We start from the raw sequence: 19901 nt of genomic DNA, 5'->3' as shown, positions 1-19901 counted from the left end.
TCCTGGGATCGAGCCCCACATCGGGCTCTCTTCTCAGCGGGGATCCTGCTTCCTCCTCTCTCTTTCTCTGCCTGCCTCTCTGCCTACTTGTGATTTCTCTCTTTGTCAAATAAATAAAATCTTTAAAAAATATATTTTATTTATTTGAGAGAAAGTGAGGAGAGAAAGAGCGAAAGAAGGTGCATGGGGAGGGGCAGAGGGAGAGGGAGAAGCAGACTCCCTGCTCCGCATGGGGCTCGATCCCAGGACCCCGGGATCATGACCTGAGCCAAAGGCAGAGGCTTTACCAACTGAGCCCCCCCAGGCCCCCTGATAGCTTACAATATACTGCACTTAGTATATACCAGCTACTGTTATTCATACACACGTTTCCGGAATGCGAATGGGTAGAAGGAGGAGGGAGCAAGAGCTAAGCGTGCAGGTCCCTGGCATGGGCGCTGCACAGCCAGCCCCAGACACCACCTCACTCGGACTGCGCGCCCAAACACTTCCCACAGGAATCCAATACTGCGGAAATCGGGGCTGCTTCAGAAGCGGGGGCATGCACGTTCTCCCTGTGTTGTGGGCCGCGTGCGTGTACATCTGTGTGTGTGCTTGGTGGCTGCCTCAAGCCTTGTGAGCTCTGGACTCAGGGCTGTGCATGGAGCCCTTGAGAGCAGTTAGGGCCCCTGTCCCCACAGCTTGCTCAAGGCTCCTTCTGGATCTGCCCGTGGTGTGTGAAGTCTTCCTCGGGGTGTCCTGGGTAATTAAACGGCGCCTTTCATACACTGGCCGCGGAGCACCCCCACTCTACATACTGTCCAGTGTGTGTCTGAGGAGGACTTGGCATGTACCTGGTAATAGTTTGGGATTGTGAACATTGGTACCTGCGTGTTCAGTGTGAACTCACCATATATGAAATTTTTAAAAAAGATTTGATTTATTTGACAAAGAGAGAGATCACAAATAGGCAGAGAGGCAGGCAGAGAGAGGGGAGGGAGAGCAGGATCCCTGCTGAGCAGAGAACCTGATGCAGGTCGATCCTAGGACCCTGAGATCATGACCTGAGCTGAAGGCAGAGGCTTAACCCACTGAGCCACCCAGGAGCCCCACCATATATGTAATTATTGCCTATTTGCTCCTTCATGCTCCCACCATGTGCGGGTTCTTTGAGTGCTGCTGGGGGTGAGCTAGAGAACGGGATCTCCTTGGCCCTGGTCCTGGCCCGGAGCTTCCCTTCTAACAGGCTTCGGGGTGCGTGTGCACAAGCAGTGGGCTGCTCCAGACTCTGTTGGGTACACTCACCACCTGCTCCCTGTTCCTTCTTGGTCCTTCCAGAGTCCTTCCAGGTTCCAATGTTGTCATGACACACACCTTTTTTGAGTCCCCTCCTTATTAGCGGGATCCTGTGCCTCTGTAGGCAAACAGCATGGGTACTGGGTATATTTACTTGTGTACTATGTGCTCTCTGGGGCTCCAGAACCTGCTCATGGGTGTCTGTCACATGCCCACCAGGGAGGTCCTCATATTACGGGTGTGCCTACTTTAGAGGCACGAGGCATAAGGGTACTTCCTGTGTTTATTTACATGGTGAGCGCAGTATGGGTCCCGGGCAGCTGCTTGTCATGTGGCTCCATGTCCCTAATGTTATGCCCTCTAGGTCCTGTGTGCCTGGTTTGTGTGCAGGCGTTTCCCATCCTGATTTGCGTTGTACAAAAGGGAGTGCGGGGCCCTGCTCTATGCAGGGGGCGGATGTTACTAAGGGGCTCCACCGCTCCATCATCATGTGCTGCCTCAGTCCCCCGTACCTACTTGGTATGCACACAGGATAGGTCTTTCTTGCATTGACCTGTGTTGTGCACACAGTGTGGGTCCCAAGAGGCTGCCGAATACAGGGGTTAGGAGGTAGTTGCGAGTTTGTTACGCACCGCACATGTCCCGTGTACTTACTTTGTACGCCCGCGGGGTAGGTGTTTCCTCTATTTATTTCTGTTCCGCGCTTGCAGCGTAGGTCCCTGGAGCCTTCTCTGTACATGTGGGCAGTCGGTGATTCTCGTGTTTCTCTCACACACATGTCACCAGGGTCCCGTGTGTGCCCACACAGTCTGCACGGGGCAGCAGCTGGGTGGGTAACAAAGCGTCGTTGGGCAGCCGCTCGGCCCACTGAGCTGAGACTCCACGATGCTCCTCCTCCTCCTTCCCCCAAATCCAGTCAGGTCTGGGTACCACTCACAGCCCCAGCCTCCTCCCTGCAGTGCAACTCAGCTCCCGGAGCTTCCCTTCTGACTTGGGGCAGGAGCCACTTGCCCTCCCCAGACCCGAGCCCACCTTCCCCCTCAGTCCCTCTTTCCTTCCTCTCCCTCTCAGCTTTACTCTGCCTGGTACAGGGGAAGTGCTCACTGAGCGGACACTGCCTTCTTCCCTCCCTTCCCCTTCTCAACTCCACTGTTCTCATTTTCCCCAGCTGCTCTCTCCCGCTGGTGCTCCCCTAGACCCACTTGTCACTCTCCTGGTCTCTGCTCTCCCCCCAGGCTGCCTCGGTCTACCTTCCCTAGGCTCTCTTTGTCCCCCTTCCTCTTCTTAGTTTCAATTTCTGATTCTTCATTTGTCTCTTGCTGTCTCCGTCTTGTATCTCCCCATGGATCTCTGTCCACCAGAAAGCCTCTTCTGGTGTCTCCATCTCACCATCTCTCTGTCTCTTTCAGTGTCTCCTACCCTGTCTCCTGCAGTCTCTGTCCCTGTCACTCGTGTTTCTCTGCTCAGCACTTTGACTCTCAAAATCTGTTTTTGCTGTCTCTCACTCTCTGTTTATCTTGGCCTCTGTGTCTCTCTTTGCACATTTCTTTCTTTCTTCTTTCTGTTTTTTAAGTTGTCTTTCAGAATTCCTGTTTCTCTGTGTTTCTGTCTACCTCTCACTCATCTGTCTCCTTGTCTGCCTCTGTCTCTCTGTCTCTCTCTCTGTGCCTTCTTCCCTGCTTCTGTCTCCATATCTTTTGGTCTCTGACTGTGTCTTTCTGGCTTTGCTCCCGCCCCACCAACAATGGCTCTTTCTTCATACTCCCTGATTCTGCATGTCTCTTTTATCTCCGCATCTATCTCTCTGTGCCTGTCTCTCTGTCTCTGTCTTCCTGTCTCTGTATCTCTCCCACTCTGTCTGAGTGTAGCTCTTTCTCCTATCTCTGATTCTTGTATATCTATGTCTCTTATCTCTGCATGTCTCTTTGAGTCTCTCTCTCTCTCTGTCTGTATCTGTATCTATAGATACAGACATAAAACTCTATTTCCTGTCTGTGTGTCTGCTCTGTGGCTGTCTTTCTGGTCCTTCATCTCTTTTCTCTGTGCATGGACCTCCTCTCCTTATCTCTTTGTCTCTGAGTGTCTCTGTGATTCTTAGTGCCTCTCTGCTTTAGTGCCTCTGTTAGCCATTCTCCACCTCCCTTTATCACTCCCTGCACTGAGCCTGTGTTTATGTTTCCGTGTATCTCTGATATCTCTCTGTCTCTTAGTCTCCCTGCTTCCATACCGCTGTCTCTCCTTTCTCCCTTTCCTCCCTGTCTCTGTGTCTCTAGTGTCTCTTTGAGGCCTCTCCCTGCCTTGAGTCTCTCCCTGCTCCCCAACCCTCTCTTTCTGTCCCTGGGTCTGTATGTTTCTGTTTATCTCTGTGTGTATCTCTGGGTCTCTGTCTCTGGACATCTCTTTGTCTCTATGAGTTTTTCCCTGCCTCTGTGTCCTCTGTGCTCCTGTCCCTCTCCCTTCCCTCTTTTCTCCCTGTCTCTGCACGTCTCTCTGTTTGTGGGTGTCTCTGTCCCTCAGGGTCTCTCTCTGCCTTTGAGTCCCCCCCCCATCCCCACCCTCTCCCTTTCCCCTCTGTCTCTTTCTGTGTCTCTGTGTCTCTTTGTGTCTCTGTGTATCTCGGTGCATCTCTGGGCTTCTCCTTGTCTCAGTGTCCCCCTCTACTCCCCGCCCATCTCCCCTCTCTCTGTCACTGCGTCTCTGTTTCAGCCTATCTCTGCATATCTCTGACTCGCTCCATCTCTGCGTGTCTCTGTGTCTCTGTGGGTCTCGGGCCTCTCCCTGCCTCCGTGTCCCCTGCGCTCCCCGCCCTCTCCCTCTCTCCCCCCTCGCTCTCTCGCTCGCGCTCTCTCTCTGAGCATCCTTGGGCCCGGGGTTGCCATGGGGACAAGGTGGGAGCCGGGGATGGCGCGCGCCTGGGCTCGCGCCGGCAGCTCAGGCGAGGAGCAGCGGCCAGAGCAGCGCCAGCAGCAGGCAGCGAGCGGGCGCGGGAGCGGGAGCGGGAGCGGGGGTAGCGTTGTCGGCGGCGGCTCCTCCTCGGCCATCCCCTCGGAGCCGTGCAGCTGACGCGCATGGCGAAGACAGCGGCGCCTACCGATGGGAGCAGCGGTAAGGCAAGGCGGCGCGGCGCAGCCGGGCGGGCGGGCGGCGGGCAGCCTCCTCCTCTCCCCAGCTCGCCTGCGCGCCCGCCCGCCCGCCCGCCCTCCCTTCCTCCCTCTCCCCTCGCAGCCCCTGCCCGCCCGCCCGCGCCGCGCTCGCCCTTCCATTTAAAAATCTTTAAAACTTTGCATATTAATATCTGCGCTTTGCATAATCTGACCCGCGCTTTATTGATTGCAAGAAGCTTAATGCAGCCGGCTCGGCCTATTGCAGAGAGCTCTCCGGGCGGGAGCCGGGCGGCCGCCGCGCGCTCCGCGCCGCGCTCGGGCTGCCGCCGCCGCCGCGGCCCCGGCCCTCTCGCCTCCCTCCTGGCGCCCGGCGTCGGGGCTTTGCCCCTGGCCGGATATTTTTATTATTTGGGGGCGAAAGGGGGGTGGCTTGCTGTCGGTGGCGGCGAGGGAACCGAAGGAGATGTGCGCGGTCGGTGGCGGTGGGGGAGGGACGGGAAGACATGGGGACGGAGAGGGGGTGCAGCGGGAGAGAAAAAGGGGAGAAGGGGCAAGCGGGACGGGGAAGGAGAGGCGTGGGGCGGGAGGCCGCGGAGAGGACAGAGCGCGGTGGCTGAGGACGGAGCCGAGAGGACGGAGCCGCAGAGGCAGCCGAGAGAAAGGAGGGAGGCGAGAGCCGCGCGGAGAGAAAGAGCCGACGGCCGGGAGCCGGCGACCGAGAGGCCAGGCGGTGGGCGCTTCGTCGCGGCCGCCCCCAGGCAAAAAATAAAGAGAAAGAGAAAAACAATAATACCAATAAAAAGCCGGTGAAAATAAAAACACCTCGCAGCCGGGGCCGTCGTACACAAAAAGGAGCGAGCGCAGAGAAGAGAGGAGAGGCGGCATCCGCTCCCGGCTGGCTCCGGCGCCCTGGGAGAGGCTCCCCGGGCTGGGCGGGATCCCCGTTTGTGACCCTGCATTTGGGGAAGGGGCGACTGTGGAGAAAATGAGGCGAGAGGGGGGTCAGGGCTGGTGGTGGTGCCGCCTGCTTTTTTTCCCCCCCTTTCCTGGGGGTGTGGGGGCCGGTTTAGTGTGATGATGGTGAGGATGTTGGCTGCTGATGCTGTCTGAAGCTCCCGGAGCAAGCAGGGTGCATGGGGGGGGGAGAGGTAAGAGGGCATGGGGGACCAGAACGGGGTGCGGATGGAAATGAGGGGCGAGAGAAAGACACGGGGTGCTCGGGACTGCCGGCAGGGTGGGAGGTGGGAGAGGGAGCAGCTGGGATGGGGCGCAGAGAGGCGGTGGCATTTCTGGTAGGAGGAGAGGTGGGAGCGGAGCTCCAAGGCCGGGGAGTGATGTTGGGGAGCTAGGGTGCACCCCTCAGCTCTCTGGGCAAACTCTGTAACTTGGGGAACCCCTCTGGTGGCCTCCTCCTGCCTCTATGCTCCCTTATCTTTTCTTCCTTTCCTGTCCTCTCTCGCCTGCTTTTCCTCCATCCCCTTGCTGGTTCTCTCTCTCCCTGTTTTCCAGTTTGTCTCTTCCTCCTCTCAATAAAAGCTTTCTCCTCCCCACTCAGTTTTTCTTTTTTTTCCCCTATCTTCTTCCTCTCCACCCCTTCCTTTCTTTTTCCTCTTTTTTCCCTCCCCCCTTCCCCTTTTCTTTCATTCGTCCTCCTGGCCACTCATTTTCCCTGTTTCCCTGTCCTTTCTATCCCCTCCCTCACTTTCATTTATTCATCACTTTGGTAGCATTGGCCTTGAGCAGGGTGCCAGGGAGAGGGGCTCTTTGCACAGACAAAATCCCCCGAGTTCCCACCTAACCCCTATTCCATACCCCCAAGTATTTCTACAGTCTTTTTTCCCTGCTGGGGGCCTGGGTCTGCCCTGGGGTTCTAGCGCCACCCCCTATTTCCTCTGGCTTCCTAGAGAAGTCCCGCTAGATGCTCACTGGGGCCATCAGAGGGGGAAGGGAATGCCTTAAGTGAGGGTTCAAGGCTGTGGACTCAGCCCCACTGAGAGAGAAGGGTGTGGACACAGAAGAAAATGACAAGGATGGCTAGTGGGAAGTGAAAAGGGGAGAAGATGGGGGGGGTCCATCCGAGAGGGTCCTTAGAGCTTCTGAGTCCCAGGTAAAAGGTCCTAAGAGAAAGCCTCTGGCCTGCTGACCACTCCCTGCTTTCTCCCTAGCTCCTGGGGCCTGCAGAGTTGGGGAGCAGGTCCTGGATGTAGAGAAAGACCCAATGAGCTGCCTAACTCTGTAGATTTTAGTCTCTTGCTGTCTCTTCTGGTGAATTTGGTGACTTTGCCCTCCTCCCCCAGGGTATGAGAATATAGCGTCATTGCGCAGGGTGGGGGGGCTGGTGTCCAGACTCAGACCATGCGGATGTGTGTGTGTGTGTGTGTGTGTGTGTGTGTGTGTGTATAGGCCCGTGTGGCCCATGTGTTTTGCAAGAGGTGTTCAGGATGGACTGACTGTGTGCAGGGCTCAGGAGCCTGGGCAGAGCGAGGAGCCAAAGGTGTGGAATCACATGTGTGTTCTGCAGGGGGCTGGGTACTGGGGGCCCCATTGTGGGAAGTACACGCATTTATCCTGGTTCTTCCCTTGTCTGGACGTTCAGGAGCCCCTCGCTAAGTGTGCACTTGGGAGGCTCTCGCTCGGTCTGTGCGTGGCAGCCATCCACGCGTGTGCAGCTCTGTGTGCCAAGCCTGGCATCGGCAGTGGGTTCGTCAGGGCGAACGTGCAGCGTGGTTGGAGTAGAGGTTCTGCGTTTGTGTACTAGGTCCAAACGTGGTGCGGGCACATGAGGATTTGTGTTAAATAAAGTCACATGTGAAAGCACTGTTGCCGCACAGAGCTATTATTATTGTTGTTATTACTGTTGTTTTTGTTAAGGTCTTGGTGGGCCCTGGGTCAGGGCGAGGGTGGGTTTATGGAGCAGGGTCTGGGTGCAGTGATGGAAGACTGCACACAGAGGTCATCGGCGTACTGGTGGGCTTGGCACGTTTGCACAGCAACCTTGAATCTGGGTTCAAGAAAACAAAACAAGAAAAGATGCCCCCTCCCTGAGTCAGCCAGGCCACAGAAACCTTTCCTGGCTCTTCCCTGGTAACAAAGCGTCCCATGTCAGGGGGGTGGCAGGCCGGGCAGGAGGGAAGCAGATCAGGGCTGCAGTCTGCATCTCTAGTCGCTGCTAACGCAGTTTTGTGTCTACTTCCTGATTTCTGGGTGATGCTGGACAGAGGCCCATTTGTGCCCATTGAGAGGTCCAGATCCCCATCCCCATTTCCCTTAAGCTACTGACCAACCCTCTGGCGAGTTGCAGTGTTGTTCTTGGGGGCCCTGGTTACCCTTACTTCCCCCTCTGTCAGTCTTTGCGGGGAAAATGGAGGGTGTCTGAGATAGGGACCGTTGTAGGGAAAGAACTTGGCCACTGTGTGTGTGTGTGTGTGTGTGTGAGTGCATGCCCATACCCATACTGTGTGTGTCATAGAGATTAGCCTATATATCCTAGACAGCATGCTGGACAGATCTTTTTTTCCAGCAGATCCATCAGTGGCCACCTCAGGCCACCTCCTTCTGGGCTCGTACACACTAGCTCTTTATATGTAGGGGTGACAGGCCAGAATCCCTTCTCCCACTAGTGTGACAGCAAGGGGCCTCAATCTCAGCCCCCCACTGGGTAGGGCTTGTCAGATCTCTGGCTCATAATCCTAATGTGGGGGGCGTGATGCAGTCCTGGGGCACAGATGGCCACACCAGGGGCTGCTTGGACGCTGATGGGGGAAAGGGAGCAGTTTCCATGTTTGATGTGAGCTGGTTAATTTCCAGGATTTGTTTTCAGCATTGAAATGCTTGAGAAACCTGGATATGGAGAATTGTTCGAGGAGAAAGTGAGTGTCAGGTCTCTTCAGCCTGGGCTCTGTTCTTTCTTCTAAATATGTATCATTCATCATTTTCCCCTTGGGCCCAATAGCTCCTGAGCTAATAATAATGATGATGATGATAAGCATCTTACACCCACCTAGCTCTAGAGAGCAGCCCTGGTGGTGCCCCTTTCACAGGTGAGAGTTTGAGGTCCATACCATCCTCCTGGTCTCTAAGCTATTGAGTCATGATAGCACTGAGGCCTTTGGACTCCTGCTACCAAGCTTGGTCTATCCTTAGAGGTCTGTCCCCTTCCCTTTAGTGTCCTTTCTCAGGCTTGGCTCCTTCCCTGCTTACTCCCTGCCCTCTGAGACGTCCATCTACAAACCTGTCTCCCAGGACCTGCCAGGTGGATGGATGACTTCCGTGACTCAGTGAGGGCTTCAAGGACCTGGGTCTCGCTTTGTATCTCGAAGGGAAAGTTGGCAACGGAGTGAGGTTAAGACCCATTCTGTTGGTGGCAGTTTGGGGCTGGGCCTGCTCAAAGACAGGGGTACAGATGAGCTTACCTGCCCCCCCAACACCTGCTGGTGAGCCCCAGGCTGTGTACAGCAGCCTTCCCGACACACATGGTGGCCTCACAAGGCAGACGCACTTCCGTCACTTGCCTACAGCCTTGCTTTCAGCAAAGGCTCGGAGCAGGCAGCTTTTCCAGCAACGACGGTCAGAAGGAGCCTGGAGGTGTTGCCCCCACATACTAGGTGCCCTCATTCGATGGGTATTTATTGAGCAGAGTGAGTCACTGAGAAAATGAAGTACAGTTCCCTGGGGTATTCAGGTGGTCACTCCTTCCCGGCAAACAATTATTGGACACCAACCACAGACTCTGGAGTGGATCCCGTCCCAACCTTAGACAAAATTCTAGTGCCTGGCGTGTGAGCCCGAGGGAGTTTCCAGGTCACTGGGAATCTGGACAAGGAGGGAGGTGTGGGTTTGGTCTCTGAGGATGCTCAGGCACGAAGGAAGTAGGAGAGCCAGGAGGGCAGAACGCTGGCGGAAGGGACCTGGGGAGGACACAGCCCAAGTTGGGGGTGTGGCCCGAAGAGCAGAGGTTTGCCCGAATGGCGCAGGGCCCTGTGTGGAGGCTTCGGGAAGCTTGGATGTAATCTGGCCGGCCATGAGGAGCTAGCACTAATGCGGTCACGTGCACACGTGTGTCTTGCGACAGTGTGCCTCGGACAACGTGGACTAGTATGTGAGCATGAGTGTGGCATCTGTGCACACACGCAGAGCCCTTTGCCCTGGCATCCATCCAGACACAGCCTCCCTGGCAGGGGAGGGAACCAACTTTAGCCCCTGTCCTTAGGATCTTATACTATCCAGGGCTGTGGCCACACATTTTGCACGGAAGAGCAGGCCGGGACCCTCCCCCACTGGGGTGCGGACTCATGTGGCATTCACGGACTTAATCCGCCGCAGTGAGGCTAGGGAGCAGCATCTGTCACTTTCACAAACACAGTGACGGGGTCTGGGAGAGACCTACTCCACTTGCTCCCAGGCGCTTGAGAACCAGACCCCTGTGCTGTGCTGCTCCCCGTGTCCAGGACGGCTGCTCCTGGCCCCCAGGCCAAGACTAGCCCTATACACCGAGTCGCTCCCTGCATTAAAGCACATATACCCGTGCACACACGCATGTACATACATGTGAAGCCCGGCCCCCGACATCCCAACGCCCCATATGCAAACCACACTCAGATACTCCTTGACTTTAAGCCCAGCTGCTGAGATCCTAACCCCTCACTCACACACTCACACACACACGCGCACACGCACGCATGCACGCACACACACTCCTTTTGACTTAAAGCACAGCTGTAGCTATCCCATCACCCATGCACATGCCTGCAAGCGGGCTCACACACACACACTCCAACACACAGCCTCCCGATCCACCAGAACCACCGTGGCCAGCGGTCATTGAAGAATGACAGCATGAGCCGTGTGCCGAGGGGGGGGTCGCGCCGAGGCATGGGCTGTGGGTCACACAACAGGGACCTCAGGCTCTCTTGAGGAGAGGGTCAGGGAGACCACCCTGGAAGGGCTCCATTGGTCTGGACGGTTCTGCCAGGTAAGGGAGATTCAACAAATTCAGGCCAGAGGCGGGAGTCAGCTAATGGCCGAGGCCGCTGATGGCCGCGATGGCTGGTCAGCGAGGAGGGGAGGCTCGACAATTGATGTGGTCGGGGCTGGACAAATGACGGCACATTTGGCTGGAGCTGGCGAGGGGGCCAGAGACCAGGCAGCCATTCTCGCCTCGGTGGGGAAAGGGCCAGGGCGGGCTGTGCCGCAGTAGGGTGGCTTTCCCAGCCTGACTTCGCCTTGCGTCCTGCCTGGCGTGTGGGTTTTGGGGTCTTTGTACATGTGTGCTCACTTGCTGGCTCGTGGATGTGTGTCTGTACACGCGCGTTTATCTGCGACGGTCAGGGCGCGTCTACCTCCGTGGGACTTTGCATCTCCGGGACTCATGGTGTGCGCCTGTGTGTGCGCCTCTGTGTGTACACCCACTCGCACGTGTACGTGCGCACCTGCAAAGTGTCCAGGCCCCTTTCTTGTTGGACCCTGTGCGCCTTTGTGTTCAAGGGCGCGTGCATTGGTTGAGTGTGTCGGGACCTCTCATTGTGCGATGCTCTGCAGTCTTGTGGGCTTGTATTTTTTGGCTTTGGGGTGAAGGGTAGGTGAGGAAGAAAGGCTGTGGGTCTGGCTCTGGGCTTCCAGCTATCTGTGCATCTGGTGGCTCACGAGGCCGTCTTTGTGCATCCGTTTGAGCCTCTCTCTGGGTCTGGGCGGGCGTGGGCTTGTGTGCTTGCCTGCTTCAGAGTTGGAATATCTGTGTCCATGACAGCGTCTCCCATTGAGCATGGCTGTGGGTGGGGTGGGCCAGATCAGGGTGAGGGGGGCATCTCCCTGAATCTCATCCTCCCTCTGGAGGTGATCACACACGACCCACCCTGGGCCTGGACTGGGACCCAGCAGCACGGCACAGTGCGGACCACCCCTACTCCTCCCTCTCCCCCCCCATGACCTTTGAGCACAGCAGCCCCAAATACATATTTATCAGAGGGGCTGTGGGGACCAGCCCCTCCCCCACCACTCCCCTCAGGGCCCAGCCTGCCTGGCTGCGGAGAAATTAACCTTGTGACACAGGAGCTCTCCAACACCCCGGCCCCCTCCCCATCCACACAGCACACATGAGCGTGGATGAGTGTGAGGGAGAGAGATAGAGGCAGCAGCTGCCAGGGGAAGAGAAACACACAGGTATTCAAACGTCCATGTCAACCCCGACACACACACACACAACACGCATACACACACATTCTCTCTCCAAACCACAGAGGCTACAGAAGTCTTGAATGGACACACACGCAAATTTTGAAGTCGCTGCACATGCAGACAGAGGCGGTGGTGCTGAGACGGCACATGCAGAGATCCTCAGACACGTGCTGGCCGTGTACACCTGTGGGTCCCAAGACTCCAGGTGTGGAGACCCTTGGCCAGAGATTCTCTTAGAAAACACATAGGTACTAAAGCCTGCAGATCCACGCAGAAATCTCTGCGTCTTTCTCTGGAGACACTGAAATGGACACGCTTGATTGGAAAAGGGGAGGCACACACATGCAGGTAGGAGAGCCCAGACGTCCATGCAGGCACGTATGTACCAAGACACCACAGGGCGAGACATACCCAAACACCAGGGTACCTCCCCTAGAGAGGGTTTGTTTTTTTTTTTCCAACATGAATACCAGAACATCCCAGCCCTCATGCCCATGGGTGCCTGTAGGCCATGTTCAGAAGTGCCACGGGGAAGACAGTCACGGTGAGTGGAAGGGTCGTGTTCTTCTGAGTTCTAGGAATAAACATCCCCCACTTTAGGCTCATCCCCTTCGAGCTAAATGAAAATGGGTAGAGGCTAAGGTCCAAAAATATTCATGGAGGGGATCCACTCATCACGTAGGAACTGAGCCTTCCATGAGCCAGTCCCTGTCTTAGGAGCTGGGAAACAATGATTTACAAGACAGACGTGGGCCTTGCTCTTCAAGAGCTCTAAGCCAACAGGATGGGCACTGATCGGACCTCAGTGTATAGTTAGTTATAAATGGTGATGACATCTGGGAAGGAAAGAAACAAGAGGCTATGGGAGGGGTCATGGGAGAGCCTGGTTTAGATTGGTGGGTCAGGGGGAACACCTCTGAGGAAGTGACATTTAAGCTGAGCTTTGGACACAACACACAGATTCTAAATGTACCCACGCATCCCTTCTGAAACTCTCCAAGACCATGCAGCGATAAACAATGCAGGACACAGATCCTGCCCCACGTCCCCACACACACTCCACTGTGCCTCATTCCTCCTCTAGAAAACTTCTCTGGTGGGAAATGGGCTCTGCCCTAGTGGTTAGGGCCCCAGATGTCTGGGCTCAGAGAGAGGTACAGAGAACGTGCTGGGGCCATGCTGAGTGGGAGGCCAAGCTGTCTGGGAGCGTCCAGAGGCTTTGCAGGAAGAGGTGACATGGTGAAGGGTGGGTAGGGTCTAGAGGAAAAGGGGAGGCAGAGGGCTTTCCAAATGGAGGCATTCCCTGGCACTAACACAGAGGCGTGAGCCAGCGTGGGGAGTGGCTGGATTAGCAGGGGTGTGCAGGAGGGGAGCGGTGACGAGGCTTGATATCACTAGGAAGGTCTGTAGGAAAGACTACAGGATGTGAGATGGGAACTAAGTCAGGGATCCCTTGGAGGAGCCTCTGCTGTGGGGGAGGGGTGGGAGAAGGATAACAAGACCTGGAGGGAGGGACCTCCGGCCCTTCCTAACCACTCTGGGATCCCTAGACAAGGACTGGCCAGGGAAGGGACACAGACATCTTCCCCTTGCTCCCAGCCCCATCTTTTGACCTCAGGGCAGAGTTGAATGGCCTACAACTTCTCCCACATGGAGATCAGAGATCGGCTGGGGGTTGGAGGTCAGGGGTTGCATTCCCCTTTAGTGACTGCCCAGAGGCTGCTGTTTTTTGAGGCTTCCTGTGGCCAGGCCTGAGCTGCATGCCAGGACACGTGGCTGAGCCAGACCCTTCCCTGCTCCAGGGGAGTCCCCAGTCCCCTGACAGAGCCCTGTCAGGAGACCACAGGTTTACTGAATGCTTCTTGAGCTTGTTCTTATAGAGTGAATGGGTTAGAAGGCCCCAAAGGGTATATGGCCAAAGGGTGAGGATGGAGCTTGGTCTTTGAAAATGAGACCAACCCTCACCTGCCACATCGAGAAAGCTTGGTGTCCCCTCTCCCCACTTGGAACATCTTCCTAGATGTTCCTAGCCTAGAAGTCCCATGCGAGCTGGTGCCCACCTGCCTATTCAATTTCCACTCCTTTCTTTTTTCTTTTTACCCCCCACATTATAATCATTCTTTTTCTTTATTTGCTCATTTATTTGAGAAAGCAAGAGTGAGAGAGGAAGAGAGAGCACAAGCGGGGGACAGGGGCAAAGGAAGAGGTGAGCAGGGAGCCTGACACAGGGCTTAATCCCAGGACCCTGAGATCATGACCTGAGCTGAAGGCAGATGTTTAACTGACTGAGCCACCCAGGCACCCATCTACTCCTTTCTTCTTGCCTCAGGGAGCTCAGGCCACTCTGGCCTTCTTGGTGTTCCTCAAACATACCAACACTGGTCCTGCCTCAAGGCCTTTGCACCTGCTATTTCCCTTGCCAGGAGAGCTCCGATTCCACACTTTATCTGGGCGGTTACTCAAAACCTGCCTTCCTGCCCAGGCCTTTCTTGACCTCTCAGTCCACAGAAGCATTCTCTTGTAATCTGCGCCTTCACCTGCTTTATTTTCCTTTTTAGCTCTTAGGGATGAATTCTTGTCTATTGTGTCTTCCCCCCACTAGAAGGTCAGTGCTGTGAGGGCGGGACTTTGTCTTGTTCGAAAGTGTATCCCCAGTCCTAGAATGGTGCCTAGCTCAGTGGATGCTTGTCGGAAGAGAAGGAGCAAGTCCCCTGTCATCCTAGTCGCCCCGTATTATGCATGGTAGAGGTGGACGTCTGCTGTGCTGGGGAGGGTGAAAGGGGCTCACCTTCCTGGGGCGGGGGTGGGGTAGGTACTGCCCCGGCCTGCCTGAACCCCAAAGCAGCCAGGCTCTAGACCTGCCCCCCTCCCCAGGGCCTGTACTCTCAACTCTCTCTCCCTCCCCATGTTCTGCACACCCCAGCCAACTCATCCTCATCTGCTCACCCCCACCCCCCAGCTGCTTCCCTTCTTCCTCTCCACCCAGCACTCACCCAGGGGCCCCACCTCATAGCCATGGGGGAGGGGACTCCAGACTGGGGGTGGGTGTCCACACACCCTGCTTCTAGCCCCATCCCGGCTGGGCCAGGCCGAGGGCAAATCACATCACACTTTTTAAGCCTCGACTTTCCTCCTCGGCAAAATAAGGTTTTTGTAGGGATGAAGAGTGAGTGAGCGCGTGTGATGATGGTACTAATAATAGCTGCTATTTATCGAGTACCTGCCAGGTGTTAGGCATTGTGCTAGGTGCTTTGAACTTTTTTTTCATTAGAAAAAACGGAGGGGAAAAAAAAAACCCTGAGCGTGGTGTGTCCCCAGAGTGTCAGGCCCCGTGCACTGTGCTGGGATTCACAAAGGTGAACAGAACCCAGTGTGCACACCCCCCCCAACACACACACATGCCCGAAGTGCCACACTGGTCAGGCAGTGGGGGCTTGTGCTCCTGGAACTCGGGCCTCTCGAAGCAGAAGCCCCCCCATGGATAATCCGGAGGCCACTGAGGCAGCAAGTCTCAGAAGCTCTCTTCTGTCTTCTCCAGCCCCAGCCATCCCTAATTCCCCTTTCCTAACCTAGTGGGAGCTCCCATTGTTCCGATCTGGACTGCAGGGCCTCGCATGGGGTCTGGCCTGGAACTGGCCACGAGAAATGCTTACTGAATGAATGAGTGAATGAACAAAGGAACGTATTTAGGCAGGTGCCTTCACTGAATTTTCTCACCCCAAGAGACGGTGCCAGGACACACCTTTTCCTTTCCCCTCCTCCCTCCCATCCCCTTCCACCCCCTGCACCCCGCTCTGCACATGTCAATTGTGGCTGGTGACCAGTGTCATTTCCACCACTCCCTTGCCCCCTGCTGAGTTGGATATAAGCCTGGTCTTGACTTCTCACACCAACATCGTGAGACAGATGTCATTATTACTGTTATTGTTGGAGGGAACCAAGGCTCAGAGAGGTGAAGTGACTTGCCTAGGGTCACAAAGCGAGGCAGGGCCCGAGCTCTTCTGCCGCATAGAAGACAATGGTCTCTTGAGAGCCCTCTGGTCTGCATGAACATTTGCTCTTTGGTTCCAGCTCCGTGACTTTGGGAAAGTTCTTTCCCCACTCTGGGCTGCAGCTTCGCCTCCAGCTCGCCCTCCTGTCTATAAGTCCTCGACTAGTTTCCTGAAGAGGGCACAGGGCACAGAATTTGGCTTGGGCCTACCCTGCCTTCTCTGATAGAGGAGAAAGTTAGAGGAACAAGTGCTTCTGTGCTCAGGAGGCTTTAGATTCATTCACCTTTCGGGGGATGCTGGACTCCGTTGGGCCTGGACACAGTGGGGACATAAGAACACCTGGCCAGGAGAAGGAAGAAGGCCAGAGAAACAGCGCTCACTATGAACACATCAAGCACCGGGCTTCAGTCCTGCCAATGCAGGGTTCATTAGCCCCACTTTTTTTTTTTTTTTTTAAGATTTTATTTATTTGACAGACCAAGATCACAAGTAGGCAGAGAGAAAGAGAGGAAAGCAGGCTCTCTCAGCAGAGTGCCTTATGCGGGCCTCGATCCCAGGACCCTGGGATTATGACCTGAGCCGAAGGCAGAGGCTTTAACCCACTGAGCCACCCAGGCACCACCCACCCCCACATTTAAAAAAATAAATCTTTTTCTTTTTTTTTTCTTTAAAGATTTAATTTAATTTATTTGTTTGAGAGAGAGAGAGATATCGAGAGAGGGAACGATCACAAGCAGGGGGAGTGGGAGAGGGAGAAGCAGGCTCCCCGCTGAGCAGGGAGACTGATGCCAGGCTCTATCTTAGGACCCTGGGACCACGACCTGAGCTGAAGGCAGACACTTAACCGACTGAGCCACCCAGGCACCCAACCCCACTTTTTGCAATTATAGATGTTAACTGGTGTGATACATGCTCATTGTAGAAAAAAGAGAAAATGCAGTTATTCAGAGAGTGGAAGGGAAAATCCACCATGATAATCAAGTCATAAGAGAAAAAATTAACTTCTCAGTGCCTGTCTTTCTGGATTGCTTTTTCCTCAAACAGGGGTATCCCTATGAGTTTACCCAAAGAACTTATTAAAATTCAGGTGCCTGGGCTCAAACTCAGAATTCTGACTTCTAAACCTTTTACTTTGGGGGAGGGGGAGAGCGTATGTGTATTTGTTTCATACAAATAAGATCGCAGGCGACATACCAGTTTATAACTTGCCTTTCTCTTCCTAACAATGGGCTATGAGCCTCAATCCCTTATCAGTGGATTTATTTTGAGCATGTTTTCTACAAGCCTGGGGTCCTCTGCCCTGTGGCAGCTGTATTGGGGTTTATTGTTCCAGTCCCCAATCACAGGACATCTGGGTTGTTTCCTGGCATTCCCTATTATAATTATCCCGTTAACAGGTGGGGACATCGAGGCTTGGAGAAATCCCTCCCATGGATGAAAAGCTAAGGCACCATCCAAGCAGAGCTGAGGGTGGCCTGGGTGCTGGGGATGGTTTTCAGCCTCACTCTGGGCGGGGCTGAGGGGCCCTGAGTGAAGGAAGACACTCCGATGGAAGCCCCCAGACAGAAGACATGGGAGCCGTCAGAGGGGAGGTGGTGGGGGCAGTTGGGGAGGAGACCACCCTCTTCCAAGCCCCTAGACCCAGCACGCTGCAGGCCTGAGCCCTGCCCTCTCGGGCTCCCCCCAGCCCTCGCACTGCCTCCCACCCTCAGCCCACTTGCTGTCTCCTCCATCTTTGCCAGCTTATCAATAGGTTAAGTGGTCAGGTCAGCGATATTGACCATTTGATTAGGACCTTGTCAGATCAATCCCTGGCTCATCTCATGGGCCTCCTCCCCTGCCCACATGCCCCCGCCCTGTTCCTCCACGCCAGGGAGCAGGTGGCGGCAGAAGCTTCTGCCCTCCCCTACGCAGCGCCCCAGGACCGGGAGCCCTTTTGCAAGTTCAGAGAAGGTGAGAGCCAGCCTTGGCCTTGCCACCTCCCATTGTGGTCCTGCCAGGACCAGAGCCCAGAGTGCCATCTCTGGTTCTGCCTCTGCCTTGCTTCTCCCACCCCGTGGGGGCCCCTCCAGGTCCTCGGTCTCAGTGCTTGGCTCCTGCACCCTCTCCTTACATCAAATTCTCTTGTCAGCCATCGCGAGATCTTGTTTGCTTTGTGCCCCGTGTCTCTCAGAGTCCAGGCAGATGGAGCTGCTCCTTCCTGGCTGTGTGACCTTGGGCAAGGCACTTCACCTCTCTGAACCTCCACCTCCTCGTGTGTTATCTTGGAGATGATCATCACCCAACGGGTTGTGAGGATTCTGTGAGATCACGTCCACAGAGCAGCTGAGCATGCCCGGCGGGCTGGCCTGTAGCTAGCACTCTGGGAACACCAGCCGTCCTCCCTGAGGGCCACCCAGCTGAGCCCATGCAGCTGCTGTGTTTGTGGGGGCCAGTGACCCTGCCCGTCAGTCCCTTGGTGGGAGTGTAGGTAGGACAGTGTGTGTGTGTGGGCCACACCCTGTACTGGGTGATGCTGGGGAGCCCCGAGGAGCCAGGCCCAAGCCTACCCTTCCAGAGCTCACGGCTTCCAGAGCTGTGGCAGCCCAGCTTGGCACCAGGACACACAAACTTTGATACTGTTTTTGAGGAGAGCTGGGCACTTTCTCTCCTTCTCTGGGCCAATAGCAGAACCCTCCCCTTCTCTGTGGCCTGGCTAGCTGCAAGCAATACAGGAGTCAGAGAATTCGGGATTCAAGGCCCAGTTCATCCGCAAGGCAGGCCAGCTGCTTCCCCTCCGGCCCCTCAGAGTCCCCATCTGTGAAATGGGGAGAAGGCATCCTTTAAAGGGCTTCTGCCGTCCTCCAGTCCCCAGGCACTGCTGGGCAGGTGGCTGCCAGCTCCCACAGAGCCATCCGCCTGCTGCATAGGGGAGATGATATTGACTGGGGAGAGAGGTCTGTCAGAGGACATATGGGGGCATGGGGGCTGGGAGATGAGATGAGGATGGGCCAGGGCTAGTGCTCCCCACAAGCCTTGGGGATTGCTGCCGAGGGTGGCAGTGTGTGGCGGGGAGAGCCGGCGTGGGGCGCTGCCCTGGGGAAGACCCCAGCCCTCAGGCACTGTCTGACTCGGGGCTCCTCAGAGGCCCAGGGATTCCCCCTCCCGCCCGCCATCACTTACACCAATATTGACGGTTAATGCCGTGTCGCCACCGTGTTCAACACTCAGCGCGGCTAATTGTTTTGACTGGGAATCGGCAAGGCGATTAAACGCCATCGATTTTGCCCTGCGCGCTGCATCGATTTTTAAATTTCCTATTGATCCCGGCCCTAAATCTCCTTAACCAAGACCTCACCGTGGAGATGACAGCCGCTGATTAGCTCTGGGCAGGGGTGGGGGGTGGGGGGGTTGCGGGGGAGCAGCTCTTGAATGGGGAGAAACTCCAGCTCCTCCCCCCACCCCAGCAGGGAACAGGGGTACTACTGGTCCCCTCCCAACCCTGAAGATGGAGGCCCCGGTAGAGTGAAGAGGAGTGAGGGGGTGTAGTGGGAAGGACCCCTTTTTTTATTCCTCCTTTGGGCTTTTCTCTGGTCTCTGCCTGTGACTCCCTCCACACCTCGCTGTCTGTCTATGTCTCCCCATTTGTTCTCTTCTCTTTCCTGTCCATCTCTCTGTCTGTCTATCCGTCCATAATCTGTCTACTGTCTCAGTCCATCTTTTTCTCTTTCTCTTCTGTCCTTCTCAACTCCTATCCAGCCTCCGCTAATTCTTTGTGTCCTTGGCTGGTCCTGGGCCTCAGTCTCCTCATCTGTGCCAACATATTTGCCACTAGATAGGAAAGTCATGTGCCAAACTTCTAGGTCTCTGGCCATCCTGCTGTCGCCCTGTGGTCTCCCCTCTTGGGAGACCACCCACAGGGCACCCAAGGTGTGAGACAGCTGTGGCCTCCCCAGCTTCGTTAGCTCCTTTCACAGGGGTGCTTGTCACTGTGAACTTATCAGTACCTTCCTGGTGTGAGGGTCTCCCTGACATCCTGTCTCCTCTGGGACGTCTCTCCCTAGCCTACCGTCCCTGCTCCTTCTCTGAGAGCCCAACAAACAGGGGCAAAGGTGATCTCTGTGTGGGATCCTTTTCCAGGAAGACCATATTCCCAGAAGTCAGGAAGCCAGGTTTCAGGAGGAGGCATACAGTCTTAACTCTAACCAGCTCCACAGGACCCCAGGGAAGTTAGATCTCCTCTGAGCCTCGTCTGCCGCATCTATAAAGTGGGGCTGATACCAGCTGTCACTCTGCCACCCTGCACGGGGAGGGACTCTCTGGGAACAGGTGTCCCCATGTCCTCCCTGTCCTCTCCATCTTCTGCACAGCACCCAGA

General features: G+C 55.6%; 1 protein-coding gene across 12 annotated transcripts in view; it reads left to right on the top strand.

Annotated features, from left to right (window-relative positions):
- Positions 1-19901, top strand: part of POU2F2 (POU class 2 homeobox 2) — a 109718-nt gene that overhangs the window by 29744 nt on the left and 60073 nt on the right. Inside the window, exon 1 of one of the 12 annotated variants that reach the window (XM_045077240.1) lies at positions 3818-4380. The exons of the other annotated variants lie outside the window; for them this stretch is intronic. Within the exon in view, the coding sequence (XP_044933175.1) occupies positions 4344-4380 (37 nt within the window). The 5' untranslated portion in view covers positions 3818-4343. Of the gene's footprint in view, positions 1-3817; positions 4381-19901 lie in introns of those variants that run through there. 12 annotated transcript variants of the gene reach the window in all.

The sequence above is a fragment of the Mustela putorius genome, unplaced genomic scaffold, assembly GCF_011764305.1.
Source record: "Mustela putorius furo isolate JIRA1106 unplaced genomic scaffold, ASM1176430v1.1 tig00000196_pilon_pilon_pilon, whole genome shotgun sequence".
Lineage (NCBI taxonomy): Eukaryota > Metazoa > Chordata > Mammalia > Carnivora > Mustelidae > Mustela > Mustela putorius.
The sequence above is the reverse complement of the archived record's forward strand: the minus strand, read 5'-3'. Positions and strand labels throughout refer to the sequence as shown.